Below are 25426 nucleotides of genomic sequence, written 5' to 3' on the forward strand. Positions count from 1 at the left end.
GGCTCCGTACAAGTCTCAGCTAGAAGTCCATCTTCTAGAAGAAGCCTTTTCTGATTCCCCTTAAGGTTAGTGGCTTCCCTGGTTGAGTGTGTATTTCCAATTTATCCTGTTTATAGTTCATTTACACATAATTGTTTGCACATTGTTTCCCCCTTTAGACTGTGAGTTTCTGAGAACAGTGACTATCTTTTACTTTTCTTCGTATCCCCAGTGCTTACTTAGCAAAGTGGACAGCATATAGTAGGTGTAAGCACCTAAATTTATTAAGATAAATTTTTTTTACTATCTCTTGGGCAACTGATTGTTACTAAGTTTTCCCTACATTGAAATGTCAGGCTAAAATTTGTCAGAACAACTTCCACCCACTGCTGTCTCCTAGAGCTATTTTGAACTAGGGTTTTACTTTAACCCCCCCACCCCACCCCCAGCAGGCAACACTCCAGTGTTCCCTTTGAATTACCTCTGGCTAACTACCACTAGATAGATAATATTTTCCAGCCCAGCCCCACTCCTCCCCCATAACTCAGAAGCCTAGAATATCTCTCCATATTTATTCTAAGCATCAACTCCCTCCCTTTCCAGAACCCACACTAAACTGGCAGAAAAAAAAAAACCAGACTACAAAGAGTTAATGGATTAACACTGGCCTCAAACTCTTTTACAGACTTAACAACTACAAAAAGCTAGTCCTGTTGTTTACAAACCATTAGAAACAATTATCACCTTCCTGGGCAGGGCCTCAGGGAGCAGTTTACAGCTTGGATGCAAGTCTCAAAGAGATAAAGAGAATCCATTCTTTCAACTTTCAGATTTATAGTTTGACAGAATGTTGGTCAGACAGTCAGCCAGCAACTGTTGCAGGAATAGGGCACAGAGCGCATGGTGATTTTTCCCTCTTGCAGTCACAGACATCTGAAGACCTTCAGGGTTCGGACAAGTCCTGTACTTCCAGATTAGATAATTTCCTATCTAATCCACCAACCCACCCCACCAGGATTTCAAGTTTCTGTAATAAAGTTATTAGCATTTGGAATCAGAAAATCATAGATTTAAACACTTTCCAGTCCAATTCCCCTCATTTTACATGTAATGACATGTGTAGAATTACCCAAGATCCTACAGATAGGATTTGGAAGCCAAGTGATTCCAATGCTCTCTCTACAATGCAATGAATTGTACCTGGTTGGCTTTCAGTCATTATACCTAATGTTAAATTCAAATCGCCTGCAGTTACTTGTTCCCAAGATAAGCTATGGATTCTGAAACACTGGGGAAAAACAAACAAACAAACAAAAAAACCCTCCCTAGTCATAGTAACAACAACAGTGACAGTAACACTTACAGTAGTAATAACAGTAGCAATAGTATTGCAGCTGACTAATATCCCCCCAAGATGTAATGGAAAGAGTCCTCAGTGCAAATCTGGAGTTCAAACCTTAGCTCTGTCACTTAGCTCCTGCATGACTTTGATCAAGTCACTTCTCCTCTCTGGGACTCATTTTCCCCATCTGTAAAATGAGGGGTTTGGAGTACATGATATAGTGGAAAGAGCCTGGAATCTCTCGGGCAGCTAAGTGGCACAATGGGTAGAATTATGGACCTGGAGTCAGGAAATCTTGAGTTCCAATAGGCCTCAAAGATTTATTGGGCGTATGACCCTGGGCAAGTCACTTAAACCCTGTTTACCTCTTTTCTCATCTGTATAGTAGGTGTAATAAATAGCATTTACTTCCCAGGATCATTGTAAGGATCAAATGAAATAATGTTTGTAAATGGCCATAGGTGTTGCATAAATGTTAGTTGATGATGGTGATGATGGTGGTGATGATGATGATCCTGAGTTAAAGAACAGAGTGTTCAGATCTTCCCTTTGGAGATAATGACATGAGACAGTATGTAAGCTACTTAACATGCCTATCCCACCATTTCCTTATGTAAAAAGCAAGGAGGTGAGGCTAAATGGGCTTTAAGATCCCTTCCAACTATAGCTGTGTACACACACACACACACACACACACACACATGCACTCACACTTTTACTTATTTCTCTAGGGCAAATGGCTTGTAAGTTTCTTTCTAGTCCTAAATCTGTGATCCACTTTCCAATTCATGACTAAATAATAAGGAAGCTTTACCTTCAAAGTATAAATGGTGCTGATAATTAACTCAGAGATGGAGAAGCCTTGCAGTAAACCTCACAGGCCAAAGTTATTACAATGGATGAATGAAATTATAATCTTGAAGGTAACATTCTGAGGTGATGGTTACAGTTCTACTGCCTATTAAATCCTACAGAGAGTGCTGGATATTGTGGTATCATTGTTATATGATAATACTTATTCCATTTCAAGACTTTGGTGAGATGTGAGGAGAGAGGGGAAATGTGGCTATTAAACCTAAAAAAACTCAATAGGTCCTCTTGTCTCCTCTCCACAATTTTACCAGGCAGTCACCCACCCCTCTAGCAACCCATTTGGACTAGGAAACTAGTGAAAGACTTTGTGTAAGGGACAGCTAGGTGGCAGAGTGGCTAGAGCACTGGCCCTGAAGTCAGGAGCAGTTGAGTTCAAATCCGGCCTCAGACCAAACACTTGACACTTATTAACTGTGTCACCCTGGGTAAGTCACTTAACCCTAATTGCCTTAAAAAAAAAAGACTTTGTGTATCATTATGGATTGCTTAAGCCATCTAGCCTACCAGATCTACTTTTTCAAGGCAAAGTTGTATAATGGAAAGACCACAGTAATTGGAGCCACAGGAGATATACTCCAGTCTTGATTCTGCCATTGTATGACTTTAGTCAATCATTTCATCTCTATGGGCTTCAGTTTTCTCATCTGTAAAATGAGGAGGGAGGGGGAAATTAATTAGATTACCTCTAAGTTTTTTTTGTTTCGTTTTGTTTTTAAAGCTCTAAACCCATGATCTTATGATTTCAAGTAATAGGGAAAATGTACTTGGAGCTGATGAGGGGAAAACAAATGAAGACAAGCATTCAAGGTCTCAGCAATAGGCCACCTGACGGGTACCTCTGGCCTGGGAGTAGCCAGAAGTATGAAGAGAAGCAGGGTACTAAACAAAAACAAAACAAAACAAATTAAAAAAATAAACAACTTTCTATGTAGTTGTTTGATGGCAACCTTCCCTCTGCTTCAGAAGGCCCTTTGACAGCAAGGGCATGTGTGCCCACCTGTTTGTAATTTCTGTAGGGTAGAGGAAAAGTTTTATTTGTTTTAATTATTATTATTTAAAAAGGAAAGTAGAGAAAATGTTAACATATGACAGTTCTTGTGGGGCTTACATAATCTTCCATGTCAGAGGAAAAAGTGAGATTCCCCCTCCCCACTGTAGTCTCCCCAGATGGTCTAGGGGTGAATGAATGGAACTTTGCTCTATTCCCCAGAGGGGGGAAATAGACTTAGAAGGGACCATAGATCTAGAGTTGGAAAGTACCTTAGAGGTCATCAAGTCCAATCCCTGTCTCTCATCTTACATATTTTATACTACTCTGGAGCCCAGGATAGTTAAGTAATTTGCCCAGAGTCACACAAGGAATAAATAGAAAGACAGAATTTGAAACCAGATCTCCTACACCAAAGTCAGCACTCTTTCTATGGTACCACTGTGAAATGGAAACTAGTGCTAGGAAATGCACTGCCATTGCTTTCATGCACCTGGGGATGTTCCAATGTGGCTGCAAAGAGGGATGGTAAGTCAAATTCCTTCTCTAGGAGCTAGTTTCTTCTTCAAACATGGGGAAGTTTTGGTGAAACAGTACCTTATAAAATCATAGAGTTGATGAGTTAGAAAGAATCTGAGAGGTCATCGAGTCCAAACTACTGAGAGAATGTGAATCTCTCTCCAACATCCCTGATGAAGAGCCATCCAGCCTCTGCCTGAACATCTACAATGGCAGGGACCTTAGCATTTTATGAGGTAGCCCTAATTGTTGGGAAAGTTCTAATAGTTGACATTCATCCAAAATCTACTTCTTTGTGCCTTTTACCCTCTAGTCTTACGGGCACAAAGTCTATGACCGATTTCCTATGATAGGGCTTCAGATTTCTTAAAGAAAATAGTCTTGTCTCCCCAAATTTCATCTCCCTCTGGCAAAATCCTGATGACATGGCAACACAAAAAGAAGTTTCTCCTGCTTATACTCTTCTCAGCATCATTCATTCATTCAAAAAACATAAGTGGTATGTAAAAGTTAGCTATCATTACTGCTATTATTAATTCTATATTTTTATGCATTTAAAAACATTCTTCTGAGAAAGGGTCCATAGGTTGCACCAGACTACCAAAGAGCTCCATGAGACAAAAAAGTTGAGAACCTTTGGACTAAATGATTTCTAAGTACTCCCAAGCCAAAATGTTTATGATTCTATCTCATAATATTGGTAAGAAAATGGAACAAAGAATCAAAGCAAGAATCAGTGGTGAAATTCCAAGAAACCCAATTACAACACATAAGGGAAAAGAATATCATTACATTTCCCAAACTCATTAAATGGTGGGGTATATATCTGGTCACATTGTCTATGGGTTGTTTCAAAGGCCCTAACACAAGGTTAATAGGTTTAGGACTTTAAGAGATCAAATTTAGAACTTAGAGGGACTTCAGAAATCACCTTGTCTAATTCCCCAATATTACAGATGAGGAAACTGAGACCTACACTTGATTTGTCCAATTTCTCACAAGCAGCAAGCTGGAATTTGAACCTATGTCTTCTGTCATGAAATCCAATGCTCTCTCCATGTCATCCCTAAAGTTTTCATCCTTCTCTTTATTGCAAGACAGGCATCCCTACAGAACCACAACAGCTTTTGCTTCTACTCTGGTGTACCTGATACAATCACAGCTTTTCATGAAAATCTGTCCAAAAGCTGATTGCCATAGCATGAAATCCAGATTCACCAAATATTGAAGTGCATATCTCTTTGCTTAAGGAAAGAGGTAAGTGACCAGGCAGGAATTAGGAGAGTGAAATATACAAAGGCTTCATTGGACAATGTCAAATGATCAAGATGGCAAAATACAAATTGATATGACATATGGACTGCCTGTATTTATATTGCCTGTGTATGTACATGCATCATAACCCAAGACTACCTAACATCAGGTGATAGATAGATAGATAGATAGATAGATAGATAGATAGAGCTTGATCTATAGGCTACATATATTCTAAATATATATGCTATGGCTCCCTAGGCCTACCTTTGTACTCCTGCTCAATTTCACTAAGTGTGTAGGAATAAGATGGATAAAGAAGGACAGGGTAGGAATTCAAAGTATACCAGGCAAAGTATAGGTCACTTTGCAGAATGTCTTATAAAAGAAGACAAATCTGAGGAAGGATTTGAAGGCTGGAAGACATCGTTTTGTGGAAGATAGTGTGTATAAATTGGTTCCAGAAGATGGCATGGACTAAGTGAATGTTTGGAGGTAGAAGAATACTAACAGAGGTAAGGTTCATAAGCAAAGAGATTGAGACTAAGATAAAGGGACAACTTCGTAAGTCATGTGTGAAACCCCTTATTTTACAGATGAAGAAACTGAAGCACAGAAAGTTTAAGTAATTCCTTATGGTCGGAAAGCAAGAACTTATAAGGGCTAGGATTTGAATACAGATTCTCTGACTCAAAATCCAGTACTCTTTCCATCATAATATGCTTAACAAGAAGCAAGATTGGTTGAAAATATGAGAGGGCATGCAGTTAATGAGTTGGGTTCGTTGTTCAAGAGCCTTTAAGACCACAATCAAATTTTATTTTCATTTGGTTGATGAGTGTGAATCAAGGATAGCAATCTGAACAGAAGATATTGGAGTGACATGACAAAAGAATAAAAATAAAATAAAATAGACAAAATATAGTCCAAAGGAGATGGTAGGCAGAAGTCTATAGAAGAGAAAATGAAAGTCAGTGCAAGAAGCCTTGTGGACCAGGGGCACTGTAGAGATGGAGAAGGGCCAAAAAAAATGATTAATATGACATAGACCTTCTCTTGAGAACCTTACAAATGAATTGAAATCACTATCTCTCCATACGTTAGTAGGTGGTTGCATGAGATGCCATGGCTAAAATACTCCTCTTCTGGAGCTTTACTGCCACAGCTAGGCTGACTGTTAGATGAAAATATCCTTTCCTTAAAGCTTTTCTTCTTGATATAAATAGGTGGAGTTTGTGCGTTCCTTGCATAGCATTTGAGAACCCAAAGTCACTTTCATACCTTGTTGAAGTATCAGAGGAGAATGTTATCTGCTCTAGGACAGTAACTATCTACTCTAGATAAGATGCCAAAACAGAGAAAGTGACCAATTTGCTTCAGATAGCTAAGCAAGAAGATAGAATCAGACCTAATGCCTATTCCAAAGTATTTGCTGAGAATAACTGAAAACTTAAGAGTTAACTCCAACAGAAAAGGAAGAAGGGGCCCTCTGTCTATTCTCTGAACATTTTTATCCAAATATATTTTTCTCTCATAGTTCTAAACAGTCAAGAAATAGTTAATGACAAAATTGACCACATGGACCCTTCAGGAAAGGTCAGAGGAGCGATTTTTCACTTAAAAACATCTGTGTTGAAAGAACAAGACTTTCTCATGTTCATAAAACTACTAGTTTCAAAAGTTCCTACTCCCCCCCTTCTTCTGATTCTATGCTTTTTTAATTAGAAGCCACGAGTCTAAAGTTGTGTGTGAGGTTAATTACCAGCCAAATTACCTGAAGAAAACCACAACTGATGCCCAGACCCCAACAGAGAGCAATTCCACAAGAGCAGAAACACAGGAAACATCTGTCCCCATGTCCCTTTTCATGGGATGTTTCTGCCATGCCTGGCTGTGTGCAGAACAGAGAGTCCAAGAACTCTCTTCATTATCTCATTTTCCCTTACCAGGCCCCCCATTTGAATAAGTTGGGGTTCAATAGTACTCTAAATGCATAACTACTCCCTGTACTTTTTGGAAGAGCATAGTGTTTCTTTGCTAAATTACTATGCTTCAAACTAGATCTCCCCTGGGGAGGTGACCCAGTGAGAAGCCATGTCACACCTTATATAAGCTGTGAGGAAGGGAGCAGGGGAAGGATAGGAACAATTTACAGTTGAATAATTGGAGTTTTTTTGGTGACCTCCCAACTCAACCATCTGAACGTGTGCAAAAGAGCAAGAGAGAAATTTCTCTTGGCTTGCTCCATTTGATTCCAAAGATATGGTTGGTGGTGTGTAAATTAGAATGATTGCACTCACTTCCTAGGGCTATTCCAGCTGTCATAAGAAAACTGCTGACTAACAAATCCGTCACCACATAAATGAATTCCTCTAAACAACTTCGGCCATCCAATGAGCTGATTCCTCCTCCAGCAGCTGGTTGCTTCCTCTGGCATGTAGTGACTCACATCTGTATCCAAGTACAATTTTGCTGCAGGTGGTTGGAGAAGCCCTTCACTTTTATCCAACCACAACACAACTCTGGGTCAGTATGATGAGCTCCACAGTTGGATTAATTAAACTCCTCAAGTGTTTTGGTTGCTTCCTTTTCTAACTTTCCAGGAGAACAGGAGTGCCATTCCAGCATCAGACAAGCTCAGCAAGAGTCTTCATGGCAGAGCTGGTAGAACTGGCATGGGAGGAAATTCCTAATTCTTATGCCAAACAGTTTCTATAAGTCAATAGTATGGAACCCCTGACTGCAAAGGAGCTCCTTGACACCATGTAGAGCAAATGATGGAATATTAGTGCTAGGAAGAAACTTTAAAATCAAGTATGTGACTTGCCTAAGGTCACCCTAGGAAATAGAAGTCAGGATGTTCTGAGTCCCCATTCATGTGCTCTTTTCACAACACCGTATCACCTATGATCTCTCTGCTTATGGCTTCAGTGTTTCATAGGCTTGCCACTGAGGATCTTCACTCAGATCTTAAAGATCTGAATATTGCCTCCGTGTGTGTGTGTGTGTGTGTGTGTGTGTGTGTGTGTGCGCATATGCACGTGCACATTCACATGCACACACTCACATGCAGGTAACTCCATGTGCACATGCCCTTAAAAGTTCCAGGCTGCAATAAAAAGGTCGTAATACACTTCTCTACTTCTCTCAATTGTTGGAATCCCTTTTTCTCTCCAATTCCTGGCTTCTTAGGCTTCCTTCAAGTCTCAACTAAAATCCCACCATGTGTAAGAAGACTTTACCATTCTCCCTTAATGCTGGCATCTTTCCTCTGAGATATCATCAATTTATCATATAGGTTGGGGAACAGTAGGACCAAAGGAACAAATGCAGAAAATCATAAGATGTTCTGGGGGACAGTAAATAGAGCAGTTTATACTAGAGGGGCCATGTAGAAGAATAGGATATAGGACCAGGAAATGCAGTTTGTAGTTAGACTGGAATAGGCCTTGAATGTCATACTAGGTATTTGGATTTTATAGTGCGGAACAGTGGGAAGTCAATGGAATTGCCTGAGTAAAAGGGTGATCATTCATCTTGTTAATTCTGGCAAGATGGGAACAGTAGTCCCAAGGTATCATATCCTTAGTTGAGGTATTTCGAAGAGTTTAATAACAAACCACTGTTGAAGGGAAGATACAGCTGATATACTCTTGCCTTGTGAGATGAAGAATAGTTTTACTTCTCTAACAGAAGCTTCTCCCAACAATTTTGTTTTTCAATGGATAAGCCAAGAATGAAACACTTAACATATAACTTCTTGAAGTCTCTACTTAAGCTAGTGATCTAGAAATCAATTTGAAAGGGGTAATCCCCAAATATACAATATCCCAGGGAAGGAATATACTATATCAGGGAAGGACACTAAGATGACATTAAACCAGTGAGCTGACTCATAGTTCAGGATCATAAAATCCACAGAGTCCAATCTCATTTTACAGAAGGCATAGAGAGGTTAAATGACTTATCTAGGATCACACAGCTATTGAGTACCAGAGGTGAGATTTGAACTCATTATTTTTGACTCTAGGTGCAGAACTCTCTCCACTTTACTATGCTGTTTCACAACTCTTTTTTCCCCCAATTAATTAATTAATTTTTAGTTTTCAACATTCACCTCTATTAAAATTTTGAGTTCTAAATTTTTCTTCCTCCCTTCTCTCCTCCCTCCCCAAGATGGGATGCAATCTGATAGAGGCTATACATGTACAATCATATTAAACATATGTCCACATTAGTCATGCCCAACTCTTTCAATCAGGTAAAGAGACGAGCTTTTCCTGAAGGGATGAGGCCAATGATAGGATCTAAGTGTCATCTAAACTGAGCAACCAATGGGTCCATTAGATTGTTAGCAACTTGGGGGCAGGGACTGTCTTTTGCTTCTTTTGATTTTCTCATTGCTTAGCATAAATTCTTGATAAAGTGCATTCTTTTTTTGGGGGGGCTAGGCAATGGGGTTAAATGACTTGCCCAGGGTCACACAACTTGTAAGTATTATGTGTCTGAGGCCGGATTTGAATTCAGGTCCTCCTGAATCCAAGGCCGGTGTTCTATCCACTGCACCACCTAGCTGCCCTGACACAGTGGATTCTTAATAAATGCTTACTGATTCATTCGTTCATTCATCTAGGCAAAATGCCCTCATTGTGTTTTCTAAATGAGCCTTCTTTCCATATTCTACTTCACCAGTCTTATCTCATATTATACTCCCTCTGTATAGTCTATGATTCAATTAAAGTGAATAATTCAAACCTTTAAACCCATTGTATTTATTGTATCCATTATACTTTCACACCTTCAAGCATCTGCTTATACTATACTCAGAATGTCCTTACTCCCTCTCTTTGCCTATTAAATTAGCACCGTCTTTTAAAGTCCTATTCAAATGTCTCTCCCTCAGAATTCTTAAATCCCCTCAGACTTTTGTTTTGCATCACTCTCATATAGTTATAATGGGATGTTGTATATTCTGGATGTTGTATATTCTAACTATATGTCTCGGTCCTGAAGTTAGTCTTTCTCTTAGACAGTAAGTTCTTTGAGGGCAGAGATTGTCTCTTAGAAAAAGTTTGTATTTTCCTAACATTTTGCACTATACAGCAGGGGCTTAATTTGTCATTATAATTGGTATTTTACCTCTTCAGGCCCTTACTTCATACCTGACTTACCACTCTTTTCTCTTTGGTGCCAATGTGAGGATCAACATGGGGGGAAAATGTATATGAACATGGGAGTATTTGGTTTAGTTGGAGAAATAAGTGCAAGTCTGAAGAGAGCACAGGGGAGGCAAGGAGGGGAAGAAGGAGGAAAAGAGGAGATGGTGAGACTCCTGCCTGACTCTGCAAGTCCGGCTCTGTGAAAAATGGGGAAATCCAAGGAAAACAAACTCAACAAACAAACAAAAAACACACAGAGGAGAAAGCCCCATCTCAACAAACCCTTGCTTCAGAGCTGACATGAGAAAGTTTACTTTTAGAGTCTTAGAAATGAGCGTGTGGTTTTGAGGGTGGAATTCCGTTCTGCTGAAGAATAGCACCCTGCATGTCTCTCTATCTGTGGCTTAGTAACTACATTACAATCTTGGAGAGCCCTGTTTACATTTTTTACATGTTTTTTGGGTACAGAACATGAAACTAAATTACACAGCAAAGGCCATTCTGGCTAGGCTCTGGGTCCGTCCCCCCCCCAATATATGTATATATATATATGTATATACATATATATGTATATATATATGTATATATATATGTGTATATATATATGTATATATATATATACATATATATATATATATATTTCTTTTTTTCTTTTTTTAAAGCTCATAATGGGCTTGAGTGACAGCGTCGCAAGGGAACTTTCTGGCTTTCTTACCAAGAGAATTGTGTTAAGGGACTGAGAAGAGATGAGGACCATAAGATTTAGAGCTAGAAGACACCTTGGCGATCATCCAGTCTGATCCTTTCATATTACAAATGGGGAAACTAAGGCCAAGAAGCAAATGAGTGTCTGCAGAAAACCTCAGACTTAGAATGGACCTCAGAAGGTCTTCTAACATAAGCAATAAATAGCAAAGCTCATATTCAGGTCCTCAGGCTTCAAATGTACTAACCATTCTGCTTTTGTGCTCCAAGAGGCCATAGACTATTATCTGTTTCACCTTCCTTCTCCCTCTCACCTAACTCTGTGCAGAGTTGGTATTTAATAACTTTGTTGAATAGAATTTCAGCAGAGTGGGGAGGTGGAGTGAAGAAAGAAAAATTCTAAGAAATCCTTGTTAGATAAAAATAAAGTAGACAAATTGATTCTGCTTTTTTTTTTTTTGGCTCCCAATGGAAATGAAACAGTAATGGACACACTCATGTAACAACCACCACCACCATCCCTCCAGCTTCCACCTACTTCCATCAAAAAAACCCAGCAGACAAAGTAGAGATAGAAAATTGTTTCCATTTGTAGCTATCTTTTATGTCTTCATGCTATCTTTCTTAGCATTAAGCTTTCTTTACCTTCCTTTGGCATTTTTTCTTTCTACTGCTTTCAGTGTGTGATGACAAGGGAGTGTATATTTTAGATTTAGCTTGTGCCAACCAACCATCTAATGTAGGACTGTCAAATGGTAGCATTGTAGATTAAGAATTAGAAAGGATCTCAGTGGTTATCAATGCCAACTCTCTGACAAGAGGAAATTGAGGCTCAAAGAACTTGCGATTTGCCAAAGGTCACACAGCTAATAATTATCTGACGCAGGCTTTGAATCCAGGTCTAGAGCCCAAGTCCAGAACCCTATCTACAAGGTCTTTTCAATAACTGAAAACCTTTTTTTAGGTTGATTGATGAATCTGATTGAAGTCAATGAAACTTACTAAAATTCTTCCATGAATGTCAAGTGACTAGGAGCTATGGTTATCAGAGATTTTAAGTGGGGGTACAGCTGAATAAGAGTTTTATAATTATTGGCATAAGAAAGGATCTTAGTAATTATGAGTTTGTCTAGCCTAACACCATCATCTTATAGACGAAGAACCAGTTTCAGAGAGAGGAAACAATGTCACACAATCACAGAGTTGCAACTAGAGACCAGGTTTCCTAATATTCTCTTAACCTCACCTATAGATTAATCCTCTCTAGTAATATTAGACCACATTTCTGTAGTGCTTAAATGTATAATAGACACACATATACATCTACATATGTATATACGTGTATATGCTTATGCACTTATTTCTTCAAAACTATCCTGTAAGGTAGGTATAAGTATTTCCATCCTTCAGGCTAAGAAACTCAGGCTTAGAAAGGGGGGAGTGATTTGCTGATTATCTAACTTTTAATAAGTGGTAGAGAATGACCTCATACTCAGGTCTTCCAATGTCAAGACCATGGCTCTTTCTAGTACATTGCCCTGCCTTTTAATATATGGCTTTGGTCTTTGGCAGACTTGTCATAGAGGATCTTCACTATAAATTCTAGACTTCCATGGAAGAGACACGAGTCTCTTCAGATTTTCTCAATTGCTGAAACTTCATAAACTGGGAACATGGTGCCAAACCCCAACCCTGGATTACTCCCACAAACTGCCTTCTCCACTCTTACTCATATGCTTCTGAACTGTGCAGGAGGAAGTCATACAACCCTGCTGACTAGGCCCACAACAAATTTATGTTATCTAATCTCAATTGGGCCCTTCAGGCAACAAGGCAATCCCTTCAACTCTCTTCTAATTGACTATCTCACTCCCCACAGAGACTGTTTCTAACCTTTACATCTTTCCTCAAGCCTCCCATACCACCTCCTACCAACTTCCTCTCAGCAGAGGATTTGCTTCATACTTTACTGAGAAAATAGAGGCCATATGCTGTGAAGTTCCTTTTCTCTATTTCACATTTTAAATTCCCCTTGATAGCATTCTTTAACCTCTCCTTTTTTGCTCCAATCTGATGAAGGGTTGGCCCCTTTCCTACTAGAGGCCAACCTCTCTACTTGTGCCCTTTATCTTAACACTCCTTTTGCCTCCAGAAATCCGTCAGTGTGTCTCTGCTATCTTCCATCCCAACAGCACCAACTTCAATTTCTCCCTATGGAGTGACTTTTACTTTACACCCTACAAACATGTCCACATCTTCCCCATCCTTAAAAAGTTTTCTCTTTCCCCTATAGTCCCCTCAAACCATCATCCTATACCTCTCCTCTCATTCACAGCTAAATTTTTTAAGTGAGAATGTGTGGGTGGGTTGAGGGAAACCTGTCTACTCCTATTGTCTCTACTTTTATCCCCTCCCCTCCTGAACTCCATGCAAATCTGTCTTCCAACTTCCATCACTCAACTGAAAATTATTTCTCCAAGGTTAGTAATTATCTCCTAATTCCCAAATGTGATGGCCTCTTCTCCGTACTCATCATTCTTGGCCACTCTACAGCATGATGAGCACCCCCCTCCTCTTCTATAATCTATTATCCCTAAGTTTTTGAGAGTGTTCTTTTTGGTTCTCTCCTTAACTCTCTGATTGCTTCTTCTCAGACCCCTTTGCAAGATTATCTATCATTCATATCCTTCTCTACTATGCATGGATTTACCCCAGCCAGGATTCTGTCCGAAGCTATTATTTCTTCTCTTTTCATATATTATCATATGTTGATCTCCTCAACTCCTATGTGATCAACTATCATCTCTATGTTGATGATTCCTAGATCCAATTATAATTATTCTCTTGAATTTCAGCCCTGTATTATCAACTGTCTGGTGGAAATTTCCAAATTATTCACTATGCCCCAAACAGAACTCATTACATTTCCCCTGCCAAGCTTTCCTCTCTTGCAAATTCTTTATTTCTAATAATGGTACTACTGTCCTTCCAGTCTAAAATTAACAGCTCCAGAGTTATGCTCAACTCTTCACTCTTTCTCCTGCTTCTCATCTAAATCAATTGCCAAGTACTATGGATTCTGTCTTCAAAATATATCTCACGTATGTACCTCTTTTCTCTCAAAGAACCACCACGCCAATCCAGTCTCTTATTATCCCTGGAAGGAAATTTGCTACATTTTCAGTTAAAGATGGCTTCTAAGACTTCAAGGATGTGTGCCTTTCTACCCCAGACAACAAAGCCTAAGGGGCAATTTCTGCTTCTAGGAAATTGGACAGATAGCAGAACTTAAGTAATACATCTATGAGGGAACAAATTATGACATTGCTGTGACATATTTTCTGTAGTGATGCACCCATATGCTTTTTAATAAGGAGTCACATAGTGCCATTTGCATAGCTAGAATAATAACAATCCACATTTCTTGAACCTTCTAATTGGTCTCCCTACCTTAAATCTCTCCCCCTCTGCAAACTATCCTTTTCTAAGCTGCCCAACTATTATTCCTACAGCACAGGTCTGACCACATTATTTCTCTGATCAAGAAATTCCAGTGGTTCTCAAGTGTTTCTAGGATAAAATACAAAATCCTCTATTTGACACTTAAAATCTTTCACATCTCCCATCTCCTTTGCTGGCTTATTGCACATTCCTCCCTTTCGTGTACACTATACTTCAGACAAACTGACCTACTTACCATTCTTCCTCAACATGACTTTCAGCCTCCAGTCTCCATGACTTTACATGGGTTGTTCCCTCTGCCTATGATATATTCCATCCTAACCCTCACCTTGCACAATGTCTAGCTTCTTTCAAGATTCAGATCAAGTACTGCTAGCCAAGATCTATTCTGATCACCCAATTGCTTGCACTAGCTACCTCTGGAAACTACTTTCTATTTACTTGGGTATATTTTATATCTATAGGTGTTCATCTTGTTTTTCCCCAATAGAATGTAAGCTCATTCAGCGCAGAAACTATTATTTCTGTCTTTATATCTCTAGCATTTAATATATTGCCTGACACATAACAGACAACAAATGTTTGCGAATTGAATCAATGAAGGGTAAGAGTGAAGTCTCCCTAGGTTGGTAGGTATAAAGCCTCCTGAGTACCTCTAAGGAAGTTGTAGTGCCCATCCCTAGTTGGTATACCAATGGGATCCTTTCCATATTCTGCCTTTGTTCTGTGTGTGCATTTTTGTCACTTACATAAAAAGAACATGGTGTAGCAGTCCCTGGCACTTGTTGTACTCTTTCCCTAGATGACTTGCATCTGTGCACTCCAAAAACTATTATAAAACCACAGGGAAAAAACAAATCCCTAGAGTATTTGGAGAAACTTGTTGAAATCTCCTCTGACCCTTCATTGCATTTTTCCTTGTTTCTTCTCTTCTCACATGACATGAGGAAAGAGCTGCTCCTTTAGTTAATGAGCTTCCTACCAAAAAAGATAAAATAAATGGTGGTGGGGAGAGAGGAAGAATTGTTCTCATGAAGTCATGTCAAGCATTTTACACTTTGAATTATAACTTCCTTTATATGATGAAGATATATGACATATTTTCCATGCTCACCTTTTTTGGATGGGGCACTAATTGAGTTATTCCATCAATACATATATTTTGGACAGGCTAAGCTCAAACATAGCTGGGCTGAGAACTGAATACAAAGAAGTAGGGATGGTGAGGGGTTGTGTTAGGGAAACTGTACACCATGTTTGGTGATACCAGAGTGTCCATTGCCACAGAATAAAATAAAACACAAAAATCACAAATATTCCACTCTGAGTACTTGGCTGTGAATTAGAGAATGTTATGATGCCAGAAGGCATAAAATCTCAAAGGAAATGAAAAGACATATTATGGTGTTACCAGCGATGCCTTTGACATGAGAAGTGATGTAAAATAAATCATCAATGACCTTTATACCTGGAAATAGAGGTAGGCCAATCCTGTAAGATGAATGGGTAATGGACAAAGAGTCAGAATGCTACACCGGTATCCATCAAATGTTGTAGAAGAACACAGAGCAGAGGAAGGCTTCCTGTAATAATGATGTACTTAGATAGAGGCACCTTACCTAGCAACCTATATTACCTCAGAACTTAGTTAAGAACTAGGAAGAAATTAAAAGTAACAACAACAACAAAAACCCCACTGGGCAGCCAAACTCAATGTCAAAAAGCAATGTAACTTCAGCTTGTGCATTTATGTATTAATGAGACTTGGATGTACCAATCTCTGGAAATATTGATGCCTACTCAATTTTCTTTGAAGGTCATAGTGGAGGCAGAAACCCTGGATTTCCTCAACTGAGCAAGTTGAATTATTTCATTGTAATTTTCACCAACAGGGTCTAATCCTGTTGTCTAAAGTTACAGAATAAGTCAAATGTCTCATTATCTGATCATCCACAGTATGTGGTATATTGGACAAAACGCTGGATTTGAAGTTGGAGGATCTGGGTTCAAAACCTAGCCGTACTAATTATATTACTTCTGGAAAGAAGTAATATCCTTGTAAGCCTCACTTCACTCAACTGTAAAAGGAGGCGGTTGAAATTGACGAGCTCTAAAGTCTCTTCTGGCCAACTATATGATTCTTATGTATTTAAAAAAAATAGTTCCACTTATTTACTCATTATCTCTAAATCAAAGGGTGAATTTTTAGAAATAAATTTGGATGGCTATATTTTAACACGGTTGGTTTCCTTTAATCCTACATATTTTATTTGATCCATTTCAAAAACATTTTCTGAGTAAGGGTCCATAGGGTTTCACTAGACTTCCAGAGGGGTCCATGACACAAAAACAGTAAATAACCCCAGTTCTAATGGTAATTTTATAAGGAGGGGAATAATTAATTTGCTAGGAAGAAACAAGAACTGATAGTATGGGATAATAGGATCATAGATTCTGAGGTGGAAAAAACTTTGGAGATTATCTATGTAGTTCGGTCCCCTAATTGACAGATGAAGAAATGAGGGCCAGAAAGAGGTAGTAATAGCCGAGGTTACACAGGTAGTAATTAGCAGAGTCAAGATTTGAATCCAAATACCAACTCCAAGTCTATTAATAAAAATAATCTCTCTGAGATATATTATCTTCCTGTTCCATCTCTTGTAACACAAGAAACATGTTTGATGGATGACTTTGACAAATTTTTGGTGCAAAGCACAAGAGAAAGAAATCACAGAATCACAAAATTTCAGCGTTGCAAAGGACATTAGAGGGGCAGTTAGGTGGCACAGCAGATAGAACTCTGGCATTGGAGTCGGGAGCAAGAACTCTGGCATTGGAGTCGGGAGCACCTGAGTTCGACTTTGATCTCAGACACTTAACACTTACTAGCTGCGTGACCCTGGGCAAGTCACTTAACCCCAATTGTCTCACCAAAAAAATTTTTAAAAAGAAAAAAAAGGACATCAGAGACCATCTAGCTCAAAGCACTAAAAAAGAAAACAAACAAACAAAAGAGATTTGGTCTTTGCAAACATTTAAAACAAATGTTTTCTGAGTTTCAGAAATAAAACACATTCTATCTATTTATTTCAATTTTTATTCTGTCTTTGGACTGACTAGGAGAGGGAATCAACCAAAATATTCTGAGAATATGTGTTAGTACTTAAAAGAGGAGAAATGACTTGCCCAGGGTAAACAATTAAGATGATATCAGAATTAGAACTCAGGTCTTCTAATTAGAATTATAGGGCTCTTCCCACTCTGCACGCTGCTTCCCTTCATTCTATGAGTGTTCATCTTTTTTTTTTTTTGTTAATAGCCAAAATTCTCTTGGAGCCAAGTCTGGTATTGTGTAGTATGATAAGAACATTGGCTTTGGTGTTAGAGAATCCAGGTCCAAATCTCAGCTCTACTATCTTTGTGATTTTGGGCAGTCAGTCCATTGAATACGGTACAATGTTCTGGAATTAGAGGACCTGGGTTCAAATCCCACTTCTTATATTACTATAGCGGTAAGTGACTATTGACTTCTTTGAGGATCAGTTTTCTTATCTTTAAAGAGAGTTGGACTAAATGACAGCTGATTTCCCTTCTATGATCCTAAGTCACTTTACCTCTCTGGGATTATATCCTTATCTGTAAAATGAGGCAGTTCTCCACTAGCTGATCTCCAAGGCCCTTTACATTAGCTCAAACATTTCATATGATCTGGACATTTTGATACGCAACCATGGGTGTGCATGTATTTGTGTGTTTTGTGTGTGTGTGTGTGTGTGTGTGTGTGTGTACATATACATGTGCATGTGCACGTGCATGTGCATATGCATATGTGTGTTTGTATGCTTCAGCAGAATGACTCTGAATGAAGTTCTGGAGTGTTTATTTCCAAAATCAGTCTCATGACCTTGAAGTTATTATACTTTATACAACAAAGAAAATTTGCTCCAGGTCATTTCCCCTGAAGATGATTTTAAGGACCTCCAAAATGTGTGCTTCTCTGCCTTGGAAGAGAAAGACTAAAGGGTAAGCCCTATTACCAGGAAATTATACAGACAAATGGCAGAACTTAAGAAAAAGATCTATGAGGGAGCAAATAATCATATTCCTAATGGATACACGTTTTTATTTAGTGATGCATCAGGGTATGTTCAAGTAAGGAGCCACATAGTGCTAATCTAATAGATATAATAAATTTCTATAGGGCTCTGAGCTTTACAAAGCACTTTCCTAATGGTAATTCTTTGAGGTAGGGAATGAAATGTGATTACTACAGATGAAGAAATGGAGGTCCTGAGGAGAAATGATTTAGCCAGAGTCATCCAGCTAAGAAATGGCCACAGTAGACTGTGAACCCAGATATCCTCAACCCAGGTCCAGTGCCCTTTCTGCTACTCCACATTGCCTCTCATGTTTGTCTACTAATTCTGGCTACTTTATGGTTCTATAGTTATGTATGCTTAGAAACATATGGGAACTTAGAGATCACCAGCTGGTAAGGATATAGTCATAATAGCCTGACTTTTATTTATTAACACTTTTCAGTCATGCATTTTGTTTGGACACAACACTTTCTAGTGCCCTCCTCCAGTCTTCCAAAATAGTTCAGCAAAACTTTCCTCATACAGTAATTGCAAGAACCAGTACTTGTCATTTTCTACTTCTAGTTTTCAATTTTTTTCCCCAGAAAGGATATGTGCCTTAAATTTAATCAGTTGGTGCCAACATTTCCATTGTATTTGACCACAGTTTTGCTGCATTTTAGTGCCATGTTTATTTACATTTTTGCCCTGTATCTTAAACTATTTTTTTCTCCTCAAACTCCATACTCCTACACTATCTCATTTGATCCATGTAATTGCTCCTGAGAAGCAAATGAGACAAGTATTGTATTACCTCCCATTTGACAGATGAGAATTCTGAAGTTCTTAGAGGTGAAATCAGTTGCCCAAGGTTCCCCACAGCTAGCTTGTGACAGAGCTGAGTCAAGAACTTGGGACTCCTACATCTCCTGAACCCTAAAGAGGGGAAAAGAATAACTTTTTTTTATATGCAAATGGGGTTAAGTGACTTGCCCAGAGTCACACAGCTAATAAGGGTCTGAGACTGGATTTGAACTCAGGTCTTCTGACTCTAGGACTATTGCTCTGTGCACTGCACTACCTAGCTGACCCAGGAACAGAATAACTTTATACCAAAGTGCTACCTCTGCACTGGAGAGAGGTCAGAAATGGAGACACATCATCTTTGGGATTAGAATGTCAGTCAATGGGAAGATATGGTTTGAATTATATGAACTTTTAAGGAATACACTGATGGTATGGAGAAAGGCATACCTGTAATAAAAAAGAGGAGTGGGAGGGGCAAGGATGAGATGATACAAACTTATGTGAGCCTATCTTGTCTGAAAACAGAGCCAAGGTTTTTGTTCTATACATCTTAATCCTATGTTAATGCTTTTAGGAAGTACTGACTACCTTCCTACTATGCTTGTTAATAAAACTATGCTTAGTGAGAAGCAACTCTGTGCTCCCAAGTTAAGGGAATACTTCTCAGCAAGGAAATCCCCAAAACATGGCAGGCTTAGTCTATGAATAAGTAGCTGAATATACTTTGAAGATGATGGAACCAGGAGTCAAGACTCCTGAGGTTCTAGTCCTGATTTTACCATTAACTTGCTGTGTGACCTTGGAAAAATCATTTCCCCTCTCTGGCCATCAGTTTCCTCATTTACATGAAAAAAAATGACACAATGGATTCGGTAAAGTATCTTCGAGCTCTAGGAATCTAGTTATTCCTTCCATGTTAAGGGGACTAGGGGTGCAACAATCTAGAAAATCCACATAAATTTTTTGGCTTTCCCTTTGTATCAGAGAAATCTGATTTTTTTTCTTTTTCTTTTTTTGAGTATTCATAGTATTAAAAGCTAAAATACACTGATATTATATAATGCTATCCATGTATTTTATACATTTCTGAGTTTCTAAACTTTTTCTGTGTCATTTGCTGGTGTTTGAGTGTTGTCTGTGGCTTCTCCAAAACTCAAAAAAATTTCCATTTAATTTCTTATGCCTATCCATGATATATTGAAACTGCAGTGATGTGGAAGGGATAACTGTAATTTCTGCTAGCTGGTAGTTTCCTGTGGGACTCCAGGAAAGATGAGGAAAGAGAATGATCAACAAGAATACTAGGCACTGTGTGGATGGCCAGGGTGTCCCAAGAGCATCCTTTCCAATTATCTGACTTAGTAGACACCTGCTTTCTCCTGAAGCTCCCATTTCCCAGGGCCGTAGTTCTTTACTTTAAAGGAGAGACAACATGGAATATTGAATAGAGAGCTGGCCTCGGAGTCAAGAAAACCTGCATTCAAATTCTCCCTCTGATTCATACCAGTTATGTGACAGCTGGCAAGTCACAGCCCCTCAGAGCCCCAGGCAAGTCTTTAAGATTCTGAGTTAGGAAGAAGTCATTACCCTGGCTACCTTGTCTGGTTTGTCATCTACTCTGCCACTGTCCTTCTTCCCATCTTTCAATAATATCCCCCTCCTGACCATGTCTCCCTTCCGTGGTGATTACAAAGTTAGAAGGGACATCAAAGGCTATTTCCTCATTTCACAGAGGACGGAACAGAGGCTGAGAGTTAAGTGACTTGCCCAAGTTAATAATTATAATGGCTAGCATTAAGACAATGCTTTAAAGTTTGCCAGTCACTTCATGTATGTTATCTCAGCTCATCCTGACAATAACCCTGTGAGGTCAGTGCAATTATTATCCTCATTTTATAGGTGAGGAAACAACTAAGTCTGATGAAGACTCAGGAACATACCCAGTAAAGTGTCTGAGGCAAGATTTGAATTTAGGTGTTCCTCATAGGAGGCCAGCATTCTATCCACTGTGATACCAAGATGAGTTAATCCATTGAAGTCTGGAACTCTACCCTGGAGCTGAGTTCTTCTAGTCAGTGAGTGAATGAGTGTGAACTCACCTAGCCTACTCTATCTAGACACATTTAACCTATATTTCACCTCCCATCCCTCTACCCATTTAGATATCTGACCAACTACCCTGGCAATACATTTATCTTTTTATCTTGCATAGTGCCTAAATATAGTAGATGTTCAACAAATGTGTGTTGGCTGCAACAATGAAGAACCTTAGTTGCTCTAAGGGAACATATAAACTTGACGGGTCCATAAGATAGACAGGTTAAGCATTCAAATAATACTCCAACCAAATTAGCATCTTTTAAAGTACCAGCATGGGTGGCATAGTCATAGACTGAGGATGAGACTTGAGGATGAAGAGCTCATGATAAGCTGGTGAGGTCATGGAAGACTCTATGGAAAATGGAAGGTCTTGAAATGAGCTCTTAAGAATGAATAAGATCGGGGCAGTAGGTGGCGCAGTGGATAGAGCACTAGCCCTGGAGTCAGGAGGACCTGAGTTCAAATCCAGCCTCAGACACATAACACTTACTAGCTTGTGACCCTGAGCAAGTCACTTGACCCCATTGCCTAGCCAAAAAAAAAAAAAAGAATGAATAAGATTATTCCACACTCTGATGGGTCATATGAGGCAGTAGTATATAGTTTGCCATTTGGTTTATCTCTATGTTTAGTGCCTTCAAATTGGACCTCAGACACCTACTAATTGTGTAATCCCACGCAAATCACTTAACCTCTATTTGCCTTAGTTTCCTCAACTGCAAAATGGGGATAATAATACCCCACCTACCTCATAGGGTTGTTATAAGATGATGGTCTAGAACTCCAGAGGTGGCCAGGCCTAATGTAACCTCCTCCATAGAAGGCATGGAACAATGGAGAATGGGTAGCAGGACTCTTAGTGTCACTGTCCCCCAGGGATAAATAATGGTCATTTCCCCAATTTCATATACCATAGTCTAAGTTTCCATTAAACTTTTGTGAACAGTGTAGACATACAGACATATCTATGCCTGTGCATGCATTACATATGCATGTGTTTGGATACATCTAAGAAATTAATCATATGATAAAGTGGAAAATACCCAGAATCTAAAATTAGTACCCCTATTGAAACATTAGACACACTTCAGCAGAGGGAGAAAGGAATGGCAGAGTACACAAAAAAACCCAACAATGAATGGTAGGGAGAAAATTGTACAATATCTTTAAATATCCAGGTCAAATTTCATCACAACAAACTTACCTGAAAAAACTTCTAACAATTATCCACATCATAACATCCTTGAAAGGAACTTCCTAGGTATCAAGGGTAGTCATTCCTGCTCACTAATGGGCTCAATTCCTTCAAAGTCCTTCACAGTCATTCTGAGATGAGATGTATTGACTCAAATGTCACCTCACATAAGCCTCACATAATTCACTTCTCTATGGGCCTCATTTTCTCTGCCATAAAATGAAGAGATTAGAACATCATTTGTTTTAAGATTCCTCCCAAGTCTAACATATTGTGTTCTAACATACAATGTTCTAAGGTCCCTTCCAACTCTTAAATCCCATATTCTATCTTCTAGGGTTCTTCCAGCTCTAGAATTCTGTGTAGTGTTACACTATGAAATCACCCAAAAATTACTATTCCCACCAACATAGATATATATTATAGACCCATAGATCCAGAGTTGCAAGGGACCTCTGAGGTCATCCAGTAAAACCCCTTCATTTTACAGATGAGGAAACTGAGGCCCAGGGAGGTTAAGTAACTTAAGGTCACCCAATTAGTATCAGAGGCAAGATTTTGAACCTAGGTTCTCTGACTCTAGAATCAGTGCCCTTTCCACTATACTCTAGCATTAAGCACAATGTCTGACATACAGTAGTAGATGCTTAATAAATGTTTATTGATTGAATCATTAAATGCACTGGTTGATTCCCCAATATGAATGAAGAAGGTACAATTAGAAACTACAGACCAACTGTCTCTTCCTAAAGAATTCAATATTCTTTTTTTTTTTCATTGCCTTCAGTAACATCTATGTTTGAGGACTAGGAAAGAAAGAGGAAAATAATTATTCTATTGAATTATTCAGTGTAATAAATATTATTCCAATGAAGCTTATGTTCACCTTTTATAATGGGCTTGGATATAATTTTGTTACAGATTTTAGTTGTAGCTAAAAGTGTTGTAATAAGATCAGTCCAATGGAGAAAGCAGGGACATCTTCTGGCAAGTGAGATTATAATTACATACCACAAAATATATACCTGAGAAAAGACAGCACAAATGTTCTTGAATTCAACAATTCATGTCTAAATAGCAAAAAACCCCAATAAACAAAGCAAGCCAGAATCTCACAACACACACACATAATTCACCACCAAGATTATCCCTGAATATCAAATTTAAGTGCTCTCTGGGAAGCTTGGGTGCCCGGTCAGATAATGGAGAAGGAGGTGTCAGTCTTGCTCTTGATTATTGTACAAGATGATTAGAGGAGGCTAGGAGGTTAATTTTCACCCTGTCAGGGTCTCTAGTTAAGATGTTGATGGCTAGAGTGGATAAACTGGGAGGCTTTTGTAAGCCTCTTTCCTAACAAGAGATTTAGGTGGATATTCTCCACCCTTCAATCCTATCCCCTCGTCCCCACCCACAGCCCAGAAACTTTCAGAGAGAGCTTTTTTGTTGTCATTTTAGAAATCTTCTTCGGGGATTTGGACCTCCCCTTGTTCAAAAGGCTATCTTTGCTGGGTGAATAGCTTAAGAAGCAAGAAGGCTTTTGAGTAATTATCTGGTCTAATTCCATCATTTTAACAGATGAGAAAACTGAGGTCTACACAGAGAAAGTGATTTGCCTAGAACAAAAAGGCAGGATTTCAGAGTGAGCCTGGGACTGGGCTCAGGTCTTCCAATTCCTATTCCAGGGCTCTTCTCACAGATCCACACTACCACCCTTAAGAGTACCTATAGTGCTCCTTCTACTACTCTACAGCTGTCTTTGAGGAGAATAGAGGTAGAGGGTAGAAAGAGGAAATGTCTGAGAAGAGGTCCATGGGGCAGGGATGATCATAAATACATAGATCAGTCTTCTATTGGGATACAGGATTAAAAAAAAAGGTAGGTCTAAATGGTGGAGGGTCTTGGTGAACAGCTTTAGAAGTTAAGATTCACTTTATGAAATCTGCAATTTTCTGATTGGCTTTCCAAAATCATCACAATAAGAGTTTATTTGCATTAAAGAATAACTTTAAGAATCATTCATTTAAAAGGACCTATAACAGAATTTACTGTCCTTGAAGACAGCAAGCTTATATCAATAATGACTAAGGCCTTTGCAGGCTTAATCATAGCTTCTTGTTTCTTACCTGTGATGCAGCTGGCTGGCCAATGATAACCCAACCTGGGCACTTCTGGTCCTGATGTGAGACAGAAGCATTAGATGCCCACTGATCCAGGAAACCTTTTGGTGTGTAAACTCCACAGTCTTTAATGCTGGTCTTTTGCTCAAACTCTTCACACACCCCATCTCCATCATGGAAATAGCATCGGCTGGGCTCATCTGCAGAAGGTAGACAAATAAAAGGGGCAAAGCATGTGGGAGTCTTTCTCACTTGTTTGTCTGCATTAGCTTTATCTCACCTAAGAAAATGACATGAAGCCTTAGAATCAACGAAATCTAAGAGTTGGAAAAAAGGACCTTGTGAGATCCTTTCTAACCCTTGTCTAAAGCAGGAATCTTTCTCTACAACATCTTTAAGGAAACTGTCATCTAGAATGCATTTGAAAATGATAGGGAAGGCATGACCTTGGACAATGGTAATTCTTGGGAAGCACATCCCAATATTGAGTTAAAAATCTGTCTCCCTATAATTTCTACCCATTGCTCCAAAATTCTGCCCTTGTAGCCCAATCAAAATAAGACTAATCCCTCTTTCATAAAATGACTCCTCAAATATTTGAAGATGTCAGTAATCATGATCCCTCTCTAAAAATATTCTACTTTTTCATTGTATTTTATTCTGAAAGTTTCAAAGTTGTTTTCTTTACTATACCATTGTCCTTATAAAAACTGTTGTCTTGATTCTGCTCCTTCTACTTTGCCTTAGTTCATACCACAGAGGATTTTTAGCAATTGTCTCTTTCATCATTTCTTACAGTATAATATTCTATTATGTTCACGTACTACAATTTGTTCAGCCATTCTCC

At 38.9% G+C, this 25426-nt stretch overlaps 1 protein-coding gene across 1 annotated transcript in view; it reads right to left on the reverse strand.

Moving 5' to 3' along the window:
* Positions 1 to 25426, reverse strand: part of PAPPA (pappalysin 1) — a 283134-nt gene that overhangs the window by 95539 nt on the left and 162169 nt on the right. The window contains exon 10 of the mRNA XM_020990609.2: positions 24586 to 24779. Within this exon, the coding sequence (XP_020846268.1) occupies positions 24586 to 24779 (194 nt within the window). The remainder of the gene's footprint in view (positions 1 to 24585; positions 24780 to 25426) is intronic.

Source organism: Phascolarctos cinereus, unplaced genomic scaffold, assembly GCF_003287225.1.
Source record: "Phascolarctos cinereus isolate Bilbo 61053 unplaced genomic scaffold, phaCin_HiC Scaffold_2;HRSCAF=192, whole genome shotgun sequence".
Taxonomy (NCBI): domain Eukaryota; kingdom Metazoa; phylum Chordata; class Mammalia; order Diprotodontia; family Phascolarctidae; genus Phascolarctos; species Phascolarctos cinereus.